This window comes from Rhea pennata, chromosome 3 (genome assembly GCF_028389875.1).
Source record: "Rhea pennata isolate bPtePen1 chromosome 3, bPtePen1.pri, whole genome shotgun sequence".
In the NCBI taxonomy this organism is placed as follows: domain Eukaryota; kingdom Metazoa; phylum Chordata; class Aves; order Rheiformes; family Rheidae; genus Rhea; species Rhea pennata.
The window spans coordinates 34802703-34820624 of NC_084665.1; the positions used below are offsets into that span (position 1 = coordinate 34802703).

The 17922-nt window shown below is 33.8% G+C and overlaps 1 protein-coding gene across 1 annotated transcript in view; it reads right to left on the minus strand.

The window, feature by feature from the left end:
• DNAH8 (dynein axonemal heavy chain 8) overlaps positions 1-17922 on the minus strand; it is a 161967-nt gene that overhangs the window by 21203 nt on the left and 122842 nt on the right. Inside the window, exons 69-80 of the mRNA XM_062573613.1 lie at positions 17578-17790; positions 16101-16238; positions 15626-15753; positions 14363-14534; positions 13534-13689; positions 11111-11266; positions 9554-9736; positions 9018-9123; positions 7936-8188; positions 7646-7836; positions 2370-2491; positions 585-703 (exon numbers count right to left, since the gene is read on the minus strand). Of these exons, the coding sequence (XP_062429597.1) occupies positions 585-703; positions 2370-2491; positions 7646-7836; positions 7936-8188; positions 9018-9123; positions 9554-9736; positions 11111-11266; positions 13534-13689; positions 14363-14534; positions 15626-15753; positions 16101-16238; positions 17578-17790 (1937 nt within the window). The remainder of the gene's footprint in view (positions 1-584; positions 704-2369; positions 2492-7645; positions 7837-7935; positions 8189-9017; positions 9124-9553; positions 9737-11110; positions 11267-13533; positions 13690-14362; positions 14535-15625; positions 15754-16100; positions 16239-17577; positions 17791-17922) is intronic.

The following is a 17922-nucleotide window of genomic DNA, read 5'->3' on the forward strand; positions in this document are numbered from 1 at the left end:
CAGAGCTTTTGCATTCAAGAATGGAGGTAGGGAAACATAAGATTGTTTTGGCCCTTCAATAAAATTCTACAGGTGTTTCATTGAGTTTCTAGTACTCAGTGTTTTAGGGCAGGGACTCAGCCCTTTTGCAATGGATCACATTTGTGCCAAGGATATGTCTTCTTTGTTCCCACTGAAAAAGAAAACACATCTGCCCAAAAGATATGACTATAAAAAACTTCAAATAATAGTCTTACTAGAGACTTAGTATGTTGCCCATGGCAGTGTACTTACTTACACACTCCTAAAATCAGTCATTTAAAAAGAAACAACCATAAAAATAATTTTGAAAACAATCTGAATGGTTTTATATTTTCAGTGGCTTTTTGCATGAGGCTGCAACGTGTCATAGTTCACAGTTTCCGTTTGTCATGACATAAAAGCAAAGCTAGAAAATATTTTCTAGAACCAATAGTTTTAGACTCTTCAGAGAATAGCTCTGAAGTAAGTTCAATAATATCTTATGCCATACAGAAATGAATTACAGTTATGTTATTATGATAATATCTTATTGATAGATGGAGGTATTTGGTGCATATGCTCACCTGATAAGTAAAAGTTTGCGGCAGGTATCAAGTGAATCATTATATCCATCAGGTATAACTTCTTCTTCAGGAGCATCTTTATCAAACCAGCTTTTCCATCCCTTTTCATTACGCGCAACCTAAGTTTATGACATTCATATATGTATAAATACTCTTCAGCTACAATAAAATCCTTTTGTAAATGTATATTTTAATGAAATTCTGCCATTATTATAGAATATATTACATGTAACATTATGAGACTAGAGCATTTTAAGATATATGCCATATGACCTGTTATTAACATATTAAAATTAGAAATTTTGGCATTAAGATGCAGGCTCTTAAGCTAATCAGTTACCCACGGAGCATTCTCCTCCCAACTACATGCAGCTAGTTAAGAAAAATCATTAATTAGAAGGAGTATTCTATATTACAAGAGAATTATACTGTGAATGATTTATTCCTTTTAATCACAAGGCACTAAGAGACAACAGAAAAATCTTCCTGTCTCAGTGCAGTTCAGACAGCCAAAGAAATGCAAATTGAAAATTACAAGCTCTGTTAAGACTTTGACAGATCACACCTCTATTAGTAAACTCACCTGTCACGTTCTATCTTTCAACTTCTGAATAGAATGGAAATTCTACAATAGCACTGAAGGTCTATTACTGAATACTACAATAGCACTGAAGGGACCTTAACAAAAGGTCTTTCTGAGTAATGTTGGTGTCTAAGTGTTTCAGAGTCTAGAATTGTGCCTGCACTAGTTCTACAAGAATCTTATAGCTGAACAATTACAATCTACACATTAAAAAGAAAAATACAAAATTGATAACCCTACAGCTACATTTAAATAATGTAGCAAGTATGCTAAGTGGCATGCTTTTTTGGGTCCTGGTCCTCTGATAGACCAGAGTGGAGACCTCACTAGAATTCCCCCAAATTTCTTCTAATTTGTGTGTCCTGTTTTGATACCCCCAGAAATCAAAACATCAAGGAAATTGAAAATACATATCCAGGTATGGATCTCATTTTGATACACAGTTGGGAAGCGGACAGGAGCACTTCTAGGTACCCCAGTTTAGAAATAGTCTCTGTTACCCTCCAGGGCACCAAATACATTCTGCATCCAGGCTGTTTGATCAACAGGTAGTGCTTAGCAAATAGAGAAAAAGAAATGTTTAGGAAGTATTTTAACTCACAACATCATGATAATTATCGCAAACTAAAAAAAATAATTGTGATTAATATGTCACAAACTTAAGTGCACATAAGATCACATATGTTGCAGTAAAATAAACTGGATTTTTATAGCTAGCTCATCATAACTGAGTAAAATATTAATCTTTGAATGGAAATGAGTATTTAAAAACAAACAGCAAACAATCTATTCTAAAAGTCTGTCAGACTCAAGACATGAAACAGCATAATTTATAACCTGACACTCATAGATTCACTTTCTGTGCCCTTCTGGTGCCTCTACTTTTTTTATCCTTTCTCCTCCTTACTTTCCTATGTTCCTCTTTCACTGACTTCCTTTTTCTCTAGTTCTTTGCTCCTGCTCTCTTTTCAATCTACATCAATGACTATAATACAAAAAAGCAGATACAGAGAAAAATGTAGAGCAAATAAGTATATTCCCATTCTCACTACCTAACTTTGATTATTTCTGTGTATTTTGACTATCCTCTTTTTTTAACTACATCATTCATTTGCATTCCAAATGTAAAATATGGGAGCAGAATTATCATTGGAAAACTAGCCATTAACATGACACAAATAAATAATTACTTTAAGTATCACCTGATTCATAATTTCTGCAAACTGTGGAAGTTTGCTCAGTTCCACTACGTTTAGCCATGTCATGTCAAGAATCCACCGGAATGGTTTGGGTGGGCAAGCTTTTAGATCCAGTGCCGCACCTCCTGCAGGTAAAAACATTCTGATGAAACACATACACTACTTCAGAGGTAGAGATAATTTTGATGCTTCTTTTTTAACTATGTTTTCTGGCTCTTATCATTTTCACTTGATATGAATTGCACTCTTGTGTACTTAGTATTTATTTCATAGGATCATTTGATAATTTAGTTTGGAAGGGATCTCCAGAGAGCTATAGTCCCATCTCAAAGTCTAGTCTCAAATCTAGTCCAGGCTCTAAACAAGATCAGCTATGAGATTAGATCAGGGTTCTATCCACTCTGGTCTTCAAAACCTCCAAGAATTGAGACTGCATAACCTTTCCAGGCAATTTGTTCCAAAGCTTGACTGTCTTCATGGTAAAAAATTTTCCCCTTACATACAGTCCAAAACATCTCTTCTTTCTGCTTATGCCCATTGTCCCTCACCTTCCCTCCAGGCATCATTGTGAAGAGCCTGGCTCCATTTTCTTGATGGCCTTCCCATAGGTGTTGGAGTCCCCTAAACTTTCTGTTCTCCAGATTGAACAAGCCCAACTCCCTCAGTCTCTCCTCCTAGGGTATGTGTTCCACATAGTTTGTTTTTTTAAGTTTATAGAATAATGCTGATTATTTTTGGAGCATGGAAAATTCTGTGAATAACCTCCTCTCCTTTTCATGAGTGTTGATAATACATTAAATATTACTTTGTGTTATCTGAAAGACAAAATATTCCTGTGAAGAACTCCCCCATGACACATTATTTTTCCCCTACTATTCATAAAAAGCCAAGAAATTCAAAAGAAAATTTTGTGTACTCAACAGCAAACTTCTACCTCTTATCTAATGAAAAGTACTATTATAACATCTGAAGGATGGTACAAATATTAACAAAGTAATCCACTGCAACCATTGGAAAAAAAAAAAAAAAAACAGAAAAGAAAAACTTCAGAATGATGGAAGAAAGATTAATCCTCGAAAGCGCAAGTAGTTTTAAACAGCAGTTATATGCCTGTACAGCCAGTAGCTACATGTCTTTCACATCCTCTGACATGTAACTGAAGAGGTAGTACAAAAGCATGCCTCCAGGATAGGACTATATCCCAATTTTATACAAACTATAAGAAACAAAGTCCACAATTTAATTTTTATATATTAAATTTTAATATAATTTCCTTTTTGTTGTCACTTCCTCTTCCCCAGTCCTCCACTAATTAATGTCACTTCTCAGGAAAACTGGAAAGCGTTATTCCATGCATCTCCAAAACTAAAGCATTCACTCAGTTAGGTTGCTGCTATAATGCATTTCACCAGCATGTTACAAACAAACTAAGAAAGCATCCTGGAATAATAACTATTGTTTTTAACCAGCTATATGTTTGCATGCATACATGTGTGCCTATATATACAATCTGTATATAGCCTATATGTATATAATCTGTAATTATTTGAATACTTCCAAATGATATACATGGGTATATACATACACATACACACCAAAACACACATGCATACATAAATATGTAGTTCCTTTTCAATGAAAACAGTCTTACTTTTCCAAACTGTACCTAAGCCACAGATTATCAAGAGGTTTTCACAATCAAATCTTTTTTTATTTTGCACCCACTTCATCTCCAATTCTGCATGAATGGGATGTAGTGAAAATGAATCATAAAAGCAAGACGGAAAAGAAGACAAACTTATTATTAGAGTGAAAAAGAGATTAAAATATTAATTTCTTATATAAAAGCACAAATTTTGTTATTTATGAAATTATTGGGAGGACATTATATATAGTATTTTTGACACAGCAGAAGAATTGAATATTACTTTAAAGTTTTGACAAATTAGAGGAAAGCATTTATAATGCTGTGCTACACATTCTTTCTGATTTGGCTGAAGTCTCTTCCCCTACAAATCTTGCAGAGAAAGGCTTGATTCTTTGAGATGCCTTCCTGCAGGCTTCCAGGATGCAAGGATTTTATTTATGTTATCAATTACGATTTTTAGGAACGAGCAGCCTTGCTTTCTTAAAAGAATGAGACAAATAAGAGCTTGATTCAGAAAAAATAAATATTTTCCTAGTTATCTGAATATCCTAAATTAGAAATACAAGGATTACCTTGCTGGATCCGGACAATATTCTACCAATCGGAACAATTAACTTCAAAAGAAAATGCGCAGTGTAGGTAGTAAACAGATTTTAGGGAATTTTTTGCTTCTAGGGAAATTTTTCTTTTAAATCTTATGTTTCAGAGGAAGCATGTCAACGAAGAATGAGAATTCTAAAAGTATAAATGTGTTTCTCACTGCAATGCTTGATATTCTTGTTGTTAATATACATTCTTAATCTTTTGCTTAATCCTGCCACGTTCTTACAGTTAGTGGTTTGCTATGCTAATGACTTCAAGTTAATTATGTAATGTAATTATGTAATGTGTGAAAAAGTATTTACTTTTCTTTTTGCCATAGAAAGGCTACATGAAAGGTTCCAGCATCCAGAAAAAAATGGCTTTCCTCCACATATGGATCCATTTAGATATAATCAAAAAACAGAATTACCTATGCTTAATATATCATTTAAATGTTTTCTTGAACTACTGAAGGACCGATTAAAAGGCAAAGTTGTGTTCAAGAACATGAAGTTTCTACATACAAATCTAAATTATTTCTATCAAGCAAAAATGTAAAGCTACTTCATGTGCTTTTAATCCAAAGTTTTTCTATTGATGCCCTTTTTCTCCTTCCCTATTCCCCAGAGATGACAAGCTTCAATAATCTCAGATAAAGAAAGAGCTGCTTCATGAAATCAGAGGGTGAAAATAATTATTTTCCTTCATTTCCAGGAACTGCTTTTTTATCTTTCCTTCAAGTATCTTTTTACTGATGCCTTTGGCAATAGGGTAGATAGTTTGATACGACTGTCTGGGATCCACATGTATTACCAGAACTTCCTTTCAGTCTCTGCAAACTGAAATAATGGAAATCAAAGAGAGGATAACCAAAAAATGTTTACCCTAAACTGTAATCCAATATGTTATTATTATGGGCCATATGAGACTATTTTCCATAATCCACTTTTAAATTCAATTTCCAACACCATTTTTAAATTCAATACAATAATCCAACTGGAATAGTTTTACAAATTACTGCATTCTATGAGAGATGCACTTTAGCCAAAGAGGTATTTTTAATAATAGCAGGTAATCATTAATTGTCCGTAAGGTAACATGGCAATATTTCTGGCTTTGATTTAAGTGTACAAAGCCAAAGACTTTTTGCAATTCCTCTGTAATATGCTTATATCTATGGAGCTTCTCATTCAAAGCTATTGTCTACTAGAGAAGATTATATTCTCCATTTGTATTAGTCTCTCACTTCCTACTGACATAGGATATACTCAGATTTCAGGTTATCTGCAAAATTTTCAATCAATTTTTAGGTTTTCTTTTATCTTGTTGATTTTGTTTCTTTCCACATTTGTTTCTTTCTAAATAAAAATTCTGTGACAGAATTCACGGGAGAAAACTAGGAAAAAAAAATCTATGTGCAAATCTTTTGGATGAAAGTTATTTTCCTATAGCTTTGGGATCTGCTTTCTCTGTTTTGCAAAATAGATTTCCTTCAAGCTATAGCATTAAAATATTCAGGAAGGGCCTAGTGTTTCGTGTTAATGAAAAACTGTAAACAGAATGAAATTCAATTTAAGTACTTCAGCATGAAGAAAGATTTAGAGCTGATAACTCCCTGAGACTAGCTGAGTAATAAATTCTAGGAACTTTTTCATTTCAAATAGTAATGCGTATTTCATCAAGACATCCTTTGATAATATGGCTAATGAAATGCCATGAAAGCTGTGCTCCTGGAAAGAAAAAGGAAAGAAGAGGAAGAGAGGTTTGTTTTTCAAATAAATTGTTCCGTTAGCTGCTTGAAGATGTTTCATACCATTGGCATTCATTTTGCACTAAGAACCGTTCATCCAAAGAGGAAAACTGGAGCAATATATTCATTATAAAAGATGTCTAAGAGTGCAAGACACCTTGGCAAGGCATTTGCCCTTTTACTGTTCAATATCATGTGAATAGTTATAGAAAAACTGTTATCATTTTGGTGTCATTTATACACCAGAAGAATTTTTCACTATCAAACTGATCGTGGGAAACTGCAAGCTTATGTTCTAGACAAAAATTGCTAAGAGTACTCTTACATTTTATTACAGATTCTTATCAATAGAAAGGAGTAAGACATGACTTTCTGCCTCAAATGCCCAAGATATACTTTCTTTCGACAAAACAAAAATCTATGGGCTGAGAAGGCATGAGACACAGTTCCTTGTCTAATGCTTTATAAAAGTAGATGAGTTTGAAAGAGTTTCCAAGCATGCCCTGCCTCACATGAAAAATAACATACCAGTTGGATAGCATTCTCAAAGGATAAACCAATTATTAAAAACTGGCAGGCATAAAAGAATGGAAATTTAATCTTATTTCCTATCTCTTTTTTTTATAATTAAAGGGAGATAATGATCCTCAAAAAATGAGTTCACTACTTAGACATTTGATCTTTGCAAGAATCATTTGAACTTTGCAAGATTCAAGCAGGTTTTATATGGACTGCTTCATAAGCAATCCTGATCACATTTTTCAGCAGTCATAAATTCACAGAATTCAGATGACACAGACCAGGCTAGTTAGCCCACCAAAGCAAAGTAAGTTCTGAAAAAGTCAGTGTTAGCTGCTTGACAGAAGTCAGAAAAAAGCTCAAACTCAAATTTATAACAGACTGTTTATAGTGCCTCCTAGATTTGATGTGGGACTGTTCTGGCAATTGAGAAGATAGCTTTGTTCACCTCCATGAAAGGAGGGAAGTAAAAGAGCCAGAAGCTATCTAATTCATAAAAATAAGCGTGCAAATGTAATACAAAATATTAAATCTATTGATCGAGAGAATCAGAACTATCATATTGTTCGCAGGATAGAAAATAGCCTAATTAACTGGTGGAGTAGAACTGAGATGTAGAACTGCTTCTAACTACAGTAGACCACAATAGGAATGAGAACACAGTCATCTCTTATAGAACTATTGGTAGAAAACATGCAGCCAAAAATTATACTTTGAAAAGGTATAAAAGTTTTAAAAGTTGAAGTTACCTCTACACACAACACAATATTTTAAACATACCTCTAATAAGTGCATGGAACTCTTTGTTTTTCACATGTCCTCTCTCAAGATCAATTTTTAACGTCAGGAGGAGGGTAAAGAGGAATTTGTGGTTTTCATATAAGCCTCTGACAGAGTATGAGAAAGTTTCAAAAGTAAGATACTCAATAATATTTGATATTCTTTTCTGAGGTAAAGGAGACTTCTCAGATCTGAATCATTAAAACAAAGCAAAAAGAAAGCATGTTACTAATAGCAAAAATACTGGAAAAACAAACATTTGAATAGTAGAAAAATCTGTGTCTTCCTACTTGGCCATGGATTGATCAAATAACTTCAAGAACTGAGCCAATGAAGTTTGGTACATATTATTGACCATGCTCATTTCTGTAATAAGAAAATAAAGAATGCTTCCACGTGTAGCTGCAGGTCGATATTCCTCCTGAGCAGTGTTAATCTTCACTTGAGTTTCTGCTGCCACAGACAACTTTTCAGCTACTTCAGCAGCTGTTTGCTTAGTTGTTCGCAGAACACCAATCAAAGATTCATCATCTACCAAAGAACCTAAAAAGTCAAAAAATGGATATGCTTAGCACATTTTCATAAGAATTGTTTTATTTCTTATATGTAGAAATCAAAAAACAAATTACAGGAATTATTTACATCAATGAAAATGAGTTACTGAATTGGAGAAAGCCTTTTAAATAAGAAATATTAAAAATTATCTTTTATATTGAATATGCTAAACAAACGCATTCAACTTATGACTACATCTGTACCAACAGCTTGGTAGTATGAATTATAGGTGTCCACTTTCCTATGCACATAATATACTATATGTATGCACAGTACTTCAATTATTGTAAAGTCTGTTGATTGTTAAAGATTACCAAAGACTTAGGGTCCTAAAGGCATTGGTATTTGTGTATCTCAAGTATTTAATAACCTATTTGCTGGAAACTATCATCATATTATTTCACCAAAGAGACACTAATTGATCACGTACAGGCCTCCAATATACTGCAAAAGACATTCAACACAGTTTGAGCTAGCCAGTTTTACTTTACATTTTCAGTGGGTTAAGGATGTGCACATGTTCAGATACCATATCTCATTTGAGGGGCAGACAGCTCTTAAGCATTTGAATTGTTTCACAAAACATGTTTAGGTGCTTAAAAATATTCTTCAGTGTCTAGGATGGACATATAATGGCATGCTATAGCACCAAATATCTCATACTCTGGTAAACCATCATATTTCAGAATCTCTACCATTACATGTTCTCTCATTGTATCTCCTATGGATAAATCAATTTCTGTATGGAAAGGTTCTAATATGAATGAGCTCAATCTCTCTTATAAAAATCTGTGTTCTTTAACATTTGATACAGAACCTTTGGTTGCACTTAGTTTGTAAAGAAGATTGTCTTCCAGTTCTTTCATCTTTCTCTTATTAAAGGTTACATCTTCCATGAGTTTAATTCGCTCTGCCTCCAGTTCCTATTATCAAAAAACAGGAAAATGGCATGACACTAAGGACTGTACTGTGAGTCATATTTAACATTCACTCATCAATTTTCCAAATTCGTGGAACATGCATTTTATTTTTCAGCTATCATAATCTACTCCTTTTAAAATGTATTAGTATAACATCCTTTTCTTTTTAAGCAATGGTCATTTAGTCTGAAGTACCTTATGAATGCCAAGTTCTTATACTCTATTTCTTCTGTGCTGTCTTGACAGCCATCTGTAGAAAATCCCTCAGGTCTATCTTTGTTAATTAGAAATTTCTATACTGAATCTGAATAAAATTTTAGAAAGTGGCGCACATGTCTTTCTCTACTTGAGCTTTTCTTTTGCCTAGATGCTAAAAATAGTTAAATAAACTATAATTAAGTATCACTATGGTTTGTGTGTGCTGTTATATTACCTGTTTTTCAGTAAGAATTACTCTTCTCAATAACTGATTCTCAAGTCCTTTCATGGTAACAGTAAAATCAATAACTGATGTTTTTGCATTAATTTCAGGTGTGAAAGCAGGATTAGATAGTTTTGTGGTAATGTAGAGTCTAAAGGAACTCATTACTTCCACTTCTTTATCACCAACTTTCACCTGTGGAATAATATAAAGTAGTGAAAAAAGAACTTGACTCCAGTCAATAATATTGATCAGCAAAACATTTGCATCTCTGAAATGCCAAACAGAGAAAATTTATTTCATAAATCTAATTCGTCATGAAAACAACATTCAATGAACAAAGGTAGCAGCTGTAGTACATTATGAAAGTAGTGTTACTCTACAGACAAATATAGGAATTTTTTCCATTGTAGATTCTAATTAAAAACTTCAGAACCATTCCACTTAGCTTTTGCACTGCTACATTGCTAATAACACTTCAAAAATGAGGATGGTAGAAATAGCTGAGCTTTGGAGTAATCACTGTTCTCTTCTCTTCAGGGATGAAAAGACAGAAGTTGATCCAACAATGAAACATAAATTATTGGAAATTAATTTTTTATTTTTTAAAGTAAGAGGAACTTTAGCAATCTTTCTAAAGCAACTATAAATTCAGTGTGTTTTCTACAGAATTGTTACAGAAATTGAGATGCTTCAAAGTACAAAATAATTTATAATCTTCCTTTAAAGCTGCATGTGTGCACTAATAAGGAAATCTCATCACTGTGTATGATCCTCTTAAGCCATTTCAAGTAACTGCTTTGTAAGTAGTAGGACTGCACCACTCCATTGAGCATACTGCTTTGCTCTGACATTCAAAGCAAAACAACCACACAATAATCATATTATTTTCATTATCATCAACAATCTAGTCTACAGTCTCTCTCATATTCCAGCCTGTTAATACAGATTATTTGAAAAAATGTGTATGGAAAAACACAGAGCACACAATCGTTTTATTTCAGGATATTTGGTGGGAGAAGGGAGGGGACTGCTTTTATAATTTGAGGGTAATCTCACGAAGGTCAGAATCATGCGTGATTTTTCAAGGTTGGGAATATAAATTATTATTATTAATACAACTTCATGCTTTTCAGATTGCTCTTTCAGAAAACATTTCTATTCCAGATTAAAGATTCTGTGGTTACTATAATCAGCACTCCACTGTAGGGAGAGAGGTATCTTTTCTAACCTATTAATTCTATTCTTAGAGTATGTAAAATGAATTGTTTGAAAATCAGTAGAACATACTGCAAGAATTCAAGAGGATAAACATAACTAGTTCTAGTTTGAAAAGCTCAGAAGTAACCTCTGTATTTGAACTCAAATACTAGATCTGTCAACTTATTACTCAGGTGTTATACTGAGAATCTCCATCCTGTATCATATTCTATTAATTCAGTTTGATTCTTCACATTGTCCTACTGAATACAAAGTTTGCCTGATTCAGCAGAGGTTTAGAATAAAAGACAAACTACTGTTCATCACAAAATTAACTATTTATTCTATTGCTTTTGTTGAATTACTAACCTTGAAAGAAGTTCCAGATTTTATGAAATTCTTTTCTAATATATTATCAAGGACTGGATCTAACTCTTCACCTATATCTTCAATCACAAGTGATCGTCCCAGTGAAAGACTATCTTCTAGGTGTGTACGGAAATACTTGTGATTCAAAGTTGTCACCTTAAAAGATAAATTATAAATTGGTATAAAGACAAAAACATTTCTGCAAGGTTTTTCATGAAAACCACAGTTCTTAATAGGAAGATCTTTTCTCATTATTTTTGTTATCTTCATTTTACATAAAGTAACAAATGTTGACCACATATCAATTTTTTGCAGAAAGAAATACTTCTTATGTATACAATGAAAAGTATCATAAAATGGTGAAGAGTTGGTTGTAATAGAATGTGTGAAACTTCATTATCAGAGCACAACTAAAACTGACAGTTTATTGTGAATTGAAGTTGCACAGAGATAACTTTCAAATTAGAGATGTTTAACTTCTGCTTTTCTATTCTATGTCCTCAGGATTAGCTTTTCCAATTGTAGTTTTTAAATCTTGGGAAAATTATTTCTGGAAATACAAATTCAGTATAATAGATGAATCAGCGTTACAATATTATGAATTTATATGTTTAAAATACCATGAAAAGAGATTCTTAATGTAAGAAATGGTTACAATTCATGAATAAATAAACAGTATTTTTGTATTGCTTTCAGATTCTGACTTACAGAAAGCTCGCATAGTATTTTCAAGATTTTATCTATGGGTAAGAAGCAGAGCCAACTGGCTGGAAAGCAGCTGGTAGAGAAGAATCTAGGGGTCCTAGCAGACACAAAGTTGAACATGAACAGCAATCAGTCCCTGTGGAAAAGGCCAGCAGCATCCTCGGCTGCACTGGTCAGAGTGCTGCCAGCAGATCAAGCAAGGTGATCCTTCTCCTCTAATCAGCCCTGGTGAGTCCACATCTGGAATGCTGTGTCCATTGCTGGGCTCATCAGTTCAAGAGAGCTATAGATATACTGGAGCAAGTTCAGTGAAAGGTCAGGGATCATAGAATCATAGAATTGGTAAGGCTGGAAGGGACCTCTGGAGATCATCTGGGCCACCCCTCAAACAAGTGGCCCATACAGGGATCGAACCTGTGACCCTTGCATTATTAACACCATGCTCTACCCAACTGAGCTAAACCTAACCCCCGGGAAGATGATTAAGGAACTACAGCACGTAACATGAGAAGAGACTGAGAAAGCTACAACTACTTAGCCAGGAGAAGAGAAGGCTCGAGGGGATCTCATCAATATGTATAAATCCCTGATGGGAAGGATAAAAGAGGATGGAGCCAGACTCTTCTCAGTGGAGTTCCCATGACAGGACAAGAAGCAGTGGACATCAACTGAAATACAGGAAGTTCCATTTAAATGTAAGAAAAAGCTTTTCTATGGTGAGGGTGATCAAGCTCTGGAACAGGTTATCCAGAGAAGTTGTAGAGTCTCCATTTTCGGAGATATTCAAAACCCAACTGGAAATGGTTCTAAGCAACCTTCCACAGTTGACCCTGCTCTGAGCACAGAGGTTGGACTCTCCAGAGGTCTTTTCCAACCTCAAATATCCAATGAAATCTACAGCTTGCTTTACCACTTAGATGATGAGTAAGATTTTTCAGTTCACTTTCCTGCAAAATTTAAAATCATAAAAATCTATAGATCCCAAAATTTAGAAAATTTAATGGGATTCAGGAGGATTTGTGTGATTTGGCAGCATTCTGATTATGGGTTTTAGAATACAGGTTCCTTTTCCCATGCTACTTAACTTTCTTTGTGATATAACATGCAGATGATATGTGAGTATTTTGTATTATTTTGCATGAGCTGACATTTTAGCTTATTAGCTTAAACTAAAAAGAGTTATTAAAACTAGAATAGCATTGGAATAGACAGCATTGTCTTAGGTTTGGTTTCAACAGGATATCCTTAATTTACTTTTGCAGTAACAATTTCATGTATGAATTCCATCTTGGGCGCCAAATCCAGGACTGCATCAGTTAAACATTTTGCCTACTTTTTTCAAAGCTCTAAATTAGTCTGCCTTTGTCTGCAATATTACTAATGGTTGCCCAGTATACTCCCATTCAGATTGCTGCTTGATAATTTTGCCTCTCTCTTTTGATATACTTTTTCACCACATTGCCCCCCTGTACATGGAATGGACTCACCACAAACACAAGGCCACCTCCTTCTTTTTCATATTTCTATTTTTATATTAATATTTATTTAGTCTATAATCTTTTAAAAGTCTTGAATAGGATTTGCAGGATTTGTCAGTGTCCAGTTAGCCCAGATACGTATATATATGAATTTCATCGCATGAAATACAGACATGCTCTGAAGCAATAGGAGTTGAAGGAATCTATTAGAGCACATTATGCCTTTAAAACATTGTTCACCTGTAATTCATTATCCTCTTCTTTCTTTTTTATCCATGTTTTCCCTTGAGTTTGTGGGTCTACCAAAAGTGGGTATCTAGTTGCCTTAGTGACAATGATACCATTCTGAATTGAGAGATCATCTCCAGGTAGTCCTTGAAGATTCCACTCACTAATCTGAAAAATAAAATTTTTAAAAAAAGAAAAGTGATTTGGAATAAAATATCACTGAAATCACTATTCTTCAATTAAGATTGTTCTAAGAAACAACAGCAACATGAAGCAAAAAGAAGTGCATATCTGAAGTTGCTGAAAAAATCAGTTAATACTGAAGGAAGATATTTGGAAGTTTTCACATTTATGAAAGTTTTTGACTCCACAGAATTAGAGAAATTTATTTTAAGGCTGTAAAAAAGGGACAAGGAAGCTTCAGAGAGCGCTTAATTAAGAACTGGGATCATGGCCTTAAGGGAAAGCCAGGCTAGGAGAGCTATTGAGGCTTAATGTCTGCTGAAGGAGGCTTGAAGATGCTGGCAAACACATTGTCTGATATTAAATTGTCTGAAATCAGACCCACATAATGCTGATGCAACAAAAGCTAACAACAAAAGACACTGTATTAATAGATACGTATTCTACAGACATGGCGATCAGTACTTATATAATATATGACTTGCTTCTCTATCTAAACACTGCTCTTTACTATGATGTTTAGTGAGAATTGCCAGGAACTTTGGGAAACCACAGAACTATATTGGATAGTATTACAAGTTACAGTTTTGTTCTGAGAAAGCAAAATGCTGCCCAACATGTTCATTGAATTTAAAATGAACAGTCACCAAGAACTTACCGTTGGTGGATCTACCAACATAGAAATCAGATTCAAGTTCTCAGAGAAGGGTATTTTATGGGCTCTCATCTCTGTTTCCCATAAATCTTTAAGCAAAAGATTCCTGAAGTTTTGATTAAAAGGTCCACAGTATGAAAGAAAGCCTGTGCAGAGCAGTACATCTCCCACAAGTCTAGAAAAGTAACATAGCCATAATTAAAAGGTGATGTACAATTTCAATTTCTATTGATTTAGACAATCAACTTCTGAAATATGCTTATAAGAATGTTTCTCTTCTGAAGGTTATTTAAGAAAGGAACCACTGGTTTTGGAGAACAAGCCATTTCTTTGTACTCTTAAGATATTTTTGTGACAAAACATCAGAGCTGTACTGTATGAAAATGTTATCATCACCTCAACAAAGTATTGTAGCCTGATGATGACTGTTCCCACTTTCATAAGTGAAGCAAGAAATTGGTCTATCTCTTAAAATATCTCTGCAATACAATATTTATCAAAAGATTCAGACTTAATTCTCTTGAGATGAATTAGGTAGCAGGCCTTACCAGAAATGCCCAGTTTTCACATAGGAAATTCATGGAAACAGAAGTATTCCACAGAAATGGAACCCAAACTTCCAGGCTCTATCCTGTCCATTTGACAGGTTTCTTGTTTTTCAGATAGTTGGGACCTCTGTCTCTCAGGATGCTTAACATTTTGATATTTGGACTTCTACGCAGTGGAAACTCCCAAGTTTACAAGTTTCTCATAATATGGCCTACTGCCCTGCACATGTGTTTTAGCACATGGACTATAAAGCAAGGGTTACTACTAGGTCTCCCTCTTCAATTCATATATGCCATAACTAATATTAAATGGGAGGTTTCCTTTTCTATCAGTCTAGGAATCCTTCCTTATTCCTTCTCAGTGTCAGCCTTAGATCATCCCTACCTCCCACCTAGCTGAGGGTTTCATTTCCCAAATAACACTGGAACAATGAGCAGTGTTAGGGGACAGGAGAGACAGCTGTTAATGCAAGCACATAATTGAATGAGAATAATTTCTTTTGAGAGAAATTTCAAAATCTGAGGTACTGTTCTAAATTGAAACACAAGTACTCAGTTACTCGCAATTACTTAAGGGAGGGAAATTCAATTTTCAGGATAGTTCCATTAATTTGTGTGGATATATTAAGATTTCTAGGAGCTATTAAAGCTACTAAATGGCTTACTAGCTCTTCATTTTTTACTGAAATTTTAGTCTTTTCTCTGATAAATTTGATACCTGTTAATCTGGGATTTAAATTCTTTACTTTGCTGAGTCCATCTAACCTTCTCTCCACTCAGTCCATCTATAAGTGCAGAGGCTGCTTGCATCTTCCTTCTGCATGTTTCTGCATCATTCAGTAAGTCCTGAAATTGAAAAAAAATGTCCTATTTCATTTAAAAATAGAATGAAAAAGTCTAAAGAGTTACTCTATATCTGCGTTCATCATCTTATTATATTTGTTATGGTCATTTTGTTTATTTAAAATATCATCCCTGAGAGCTGTAAGTTCAGTTATTCTTATACATGTACCTACTCACAGAAAAAAGGAAATCTGAGAGAACAGGGATTTACATATCTCTTTTTATTTTTACACTTGAATCTCAGGCACGTCATTCAAGGTAGGAGGCTCTAAATGACTGTGTCTGTTCCATAATACCTAACAGTTTTGCATGCAATTATTTTTCGTAATTCTGGAATACTTTTATCTCACCATTTTCTCCTTCATTGCTGCATCAAATTTGGCCTGCACTTTATCCAGTTCGGCTTGCTTTTCATCCAGTGCTTCCTGAGCCTTTGCTAATTCTGCATTAGCTACTTTCAGGCGGCCTTCCTGTTTTGCTAAGTTAGCCTGAGAAAAAGCAATACTGAAACAGTAATTCCATGGGATTTTGAATATACTTTGATGTATTATTTTAAGCCTGTTTAGTTGGTATTCAACAGGTAGTCAATTATACACCAAAGTAATTTATATATGAACATTTATATAAATACTATGAAATATTTTCTCTGTAAAACTGTTGCATATATACTGCAGTTATATGCAGTAACTAACAATGATGTAGTACTTCAGCTTCCCATTAAATATTGTCAGTTTTATTTTTTTAAAAAAAATATATTTAAAAAAGTTGCAAAAAACTTCAATGAGCAGGACAAAGACATATCCAAAAGACCTTTACAATGGATTTACTGGTTTTTGATCTACAAATATTGATGAGTCTAGAAGAACAACCATTCTTTATTGTCATCCTTGATTATATTCTTATATGCTAAAATTTATTAAGGATTTGGAGTCACCATTCAGATTCTTCCCCCTTTCTTTTCTTTTCTTTTCCTTTTTTTTTTTTAATGCTATGGAACCTGTAGGGATTAAATATTTGTTTTTTAATCCAAAAAACCAACAAACACTACATTTGAGTTTCCATACGGTCTTTGCCTCAGATAAAAATTTTTTGTTCAAATATTAATGAACATTAAAAAGAACATCCATACTGAAGCAAAAATGACTTCACAAAATGTTTTACTCAGTTTGGTTCCCACTATTGACACAGAACTACTTCAATGATGTGAGTCCGGATTCTCTTCAGACTGATTTCAGAAAAGCATCAGTCTTCTGTCACCTTAAAGCCATCATATAAATAAAGCCTTAAAGCCAAGCACGGAGGGCAATATAGTTTTTCATCTATTAGTTTCTTTTCAATGTGCAACCTCTGTTTCCAGAACTCTTAAAAGAAGGAATGAAGAACCTGTCCTGGTACAAATTTTTGAAAACAATAGTAATAATAAAAACTATGGAGAACAAAAATATTAAGCTATACAGTAAGCTGTATAAGTATATAACTATGTAAGTGCAATTCAGAAGCTACTCTGTCATGAAGAAAATGCTGATTTCATAAGAGAGATAGAGATTATTTTGGAGCCTTTGGAAAAACTTTTTGGAACAGCAGGAATATTACTCTTCACAGTACAGCTGATCACTCCTAATTTTTATTCTAACTTTTTTGCTCTGGGTTCTGTCTACAGTCAAGAAGGGGAAACTGTTTCTTTCTGATCTTATCCTTAGCCATTACAGTCTACAGTCAGTTATCCTTGAATAAAGTTATTTAAATATTTATTTTTAAATCTAATATGAAACTAAATTGAAGTAAATTACATTTAAAACAAATACGAAGTGAAAGATGATGCTTCACCTTAAGGGGTAAGACTTCTCTGTTAACACCATAAAATATTGCCATTGCCTGTGTCCAAGAGAGGAGTCCTGCCACATTCCCACACACTTTTTTACCACACTCCAGTGTGTAGTCTTCCATGTTAAAATAAGGCTGGAGTAATTCTACTGTCTCTTCATTGATTGTATCCTTAGGAAACTGTTGCAGACTCTGCAAAAATGGGCCACTCATAATCTACAAAAAAAAAAAAAAAAAAAAAAAAAAAAAAAATCAAGATGTTTAGAAGGTATTCATTTTACATTCAGAAGTTCATTCATAGTTGAGTATGTTAAAAAAAAAAAAAAGTTCCCAAAATTCTTCCTTAAA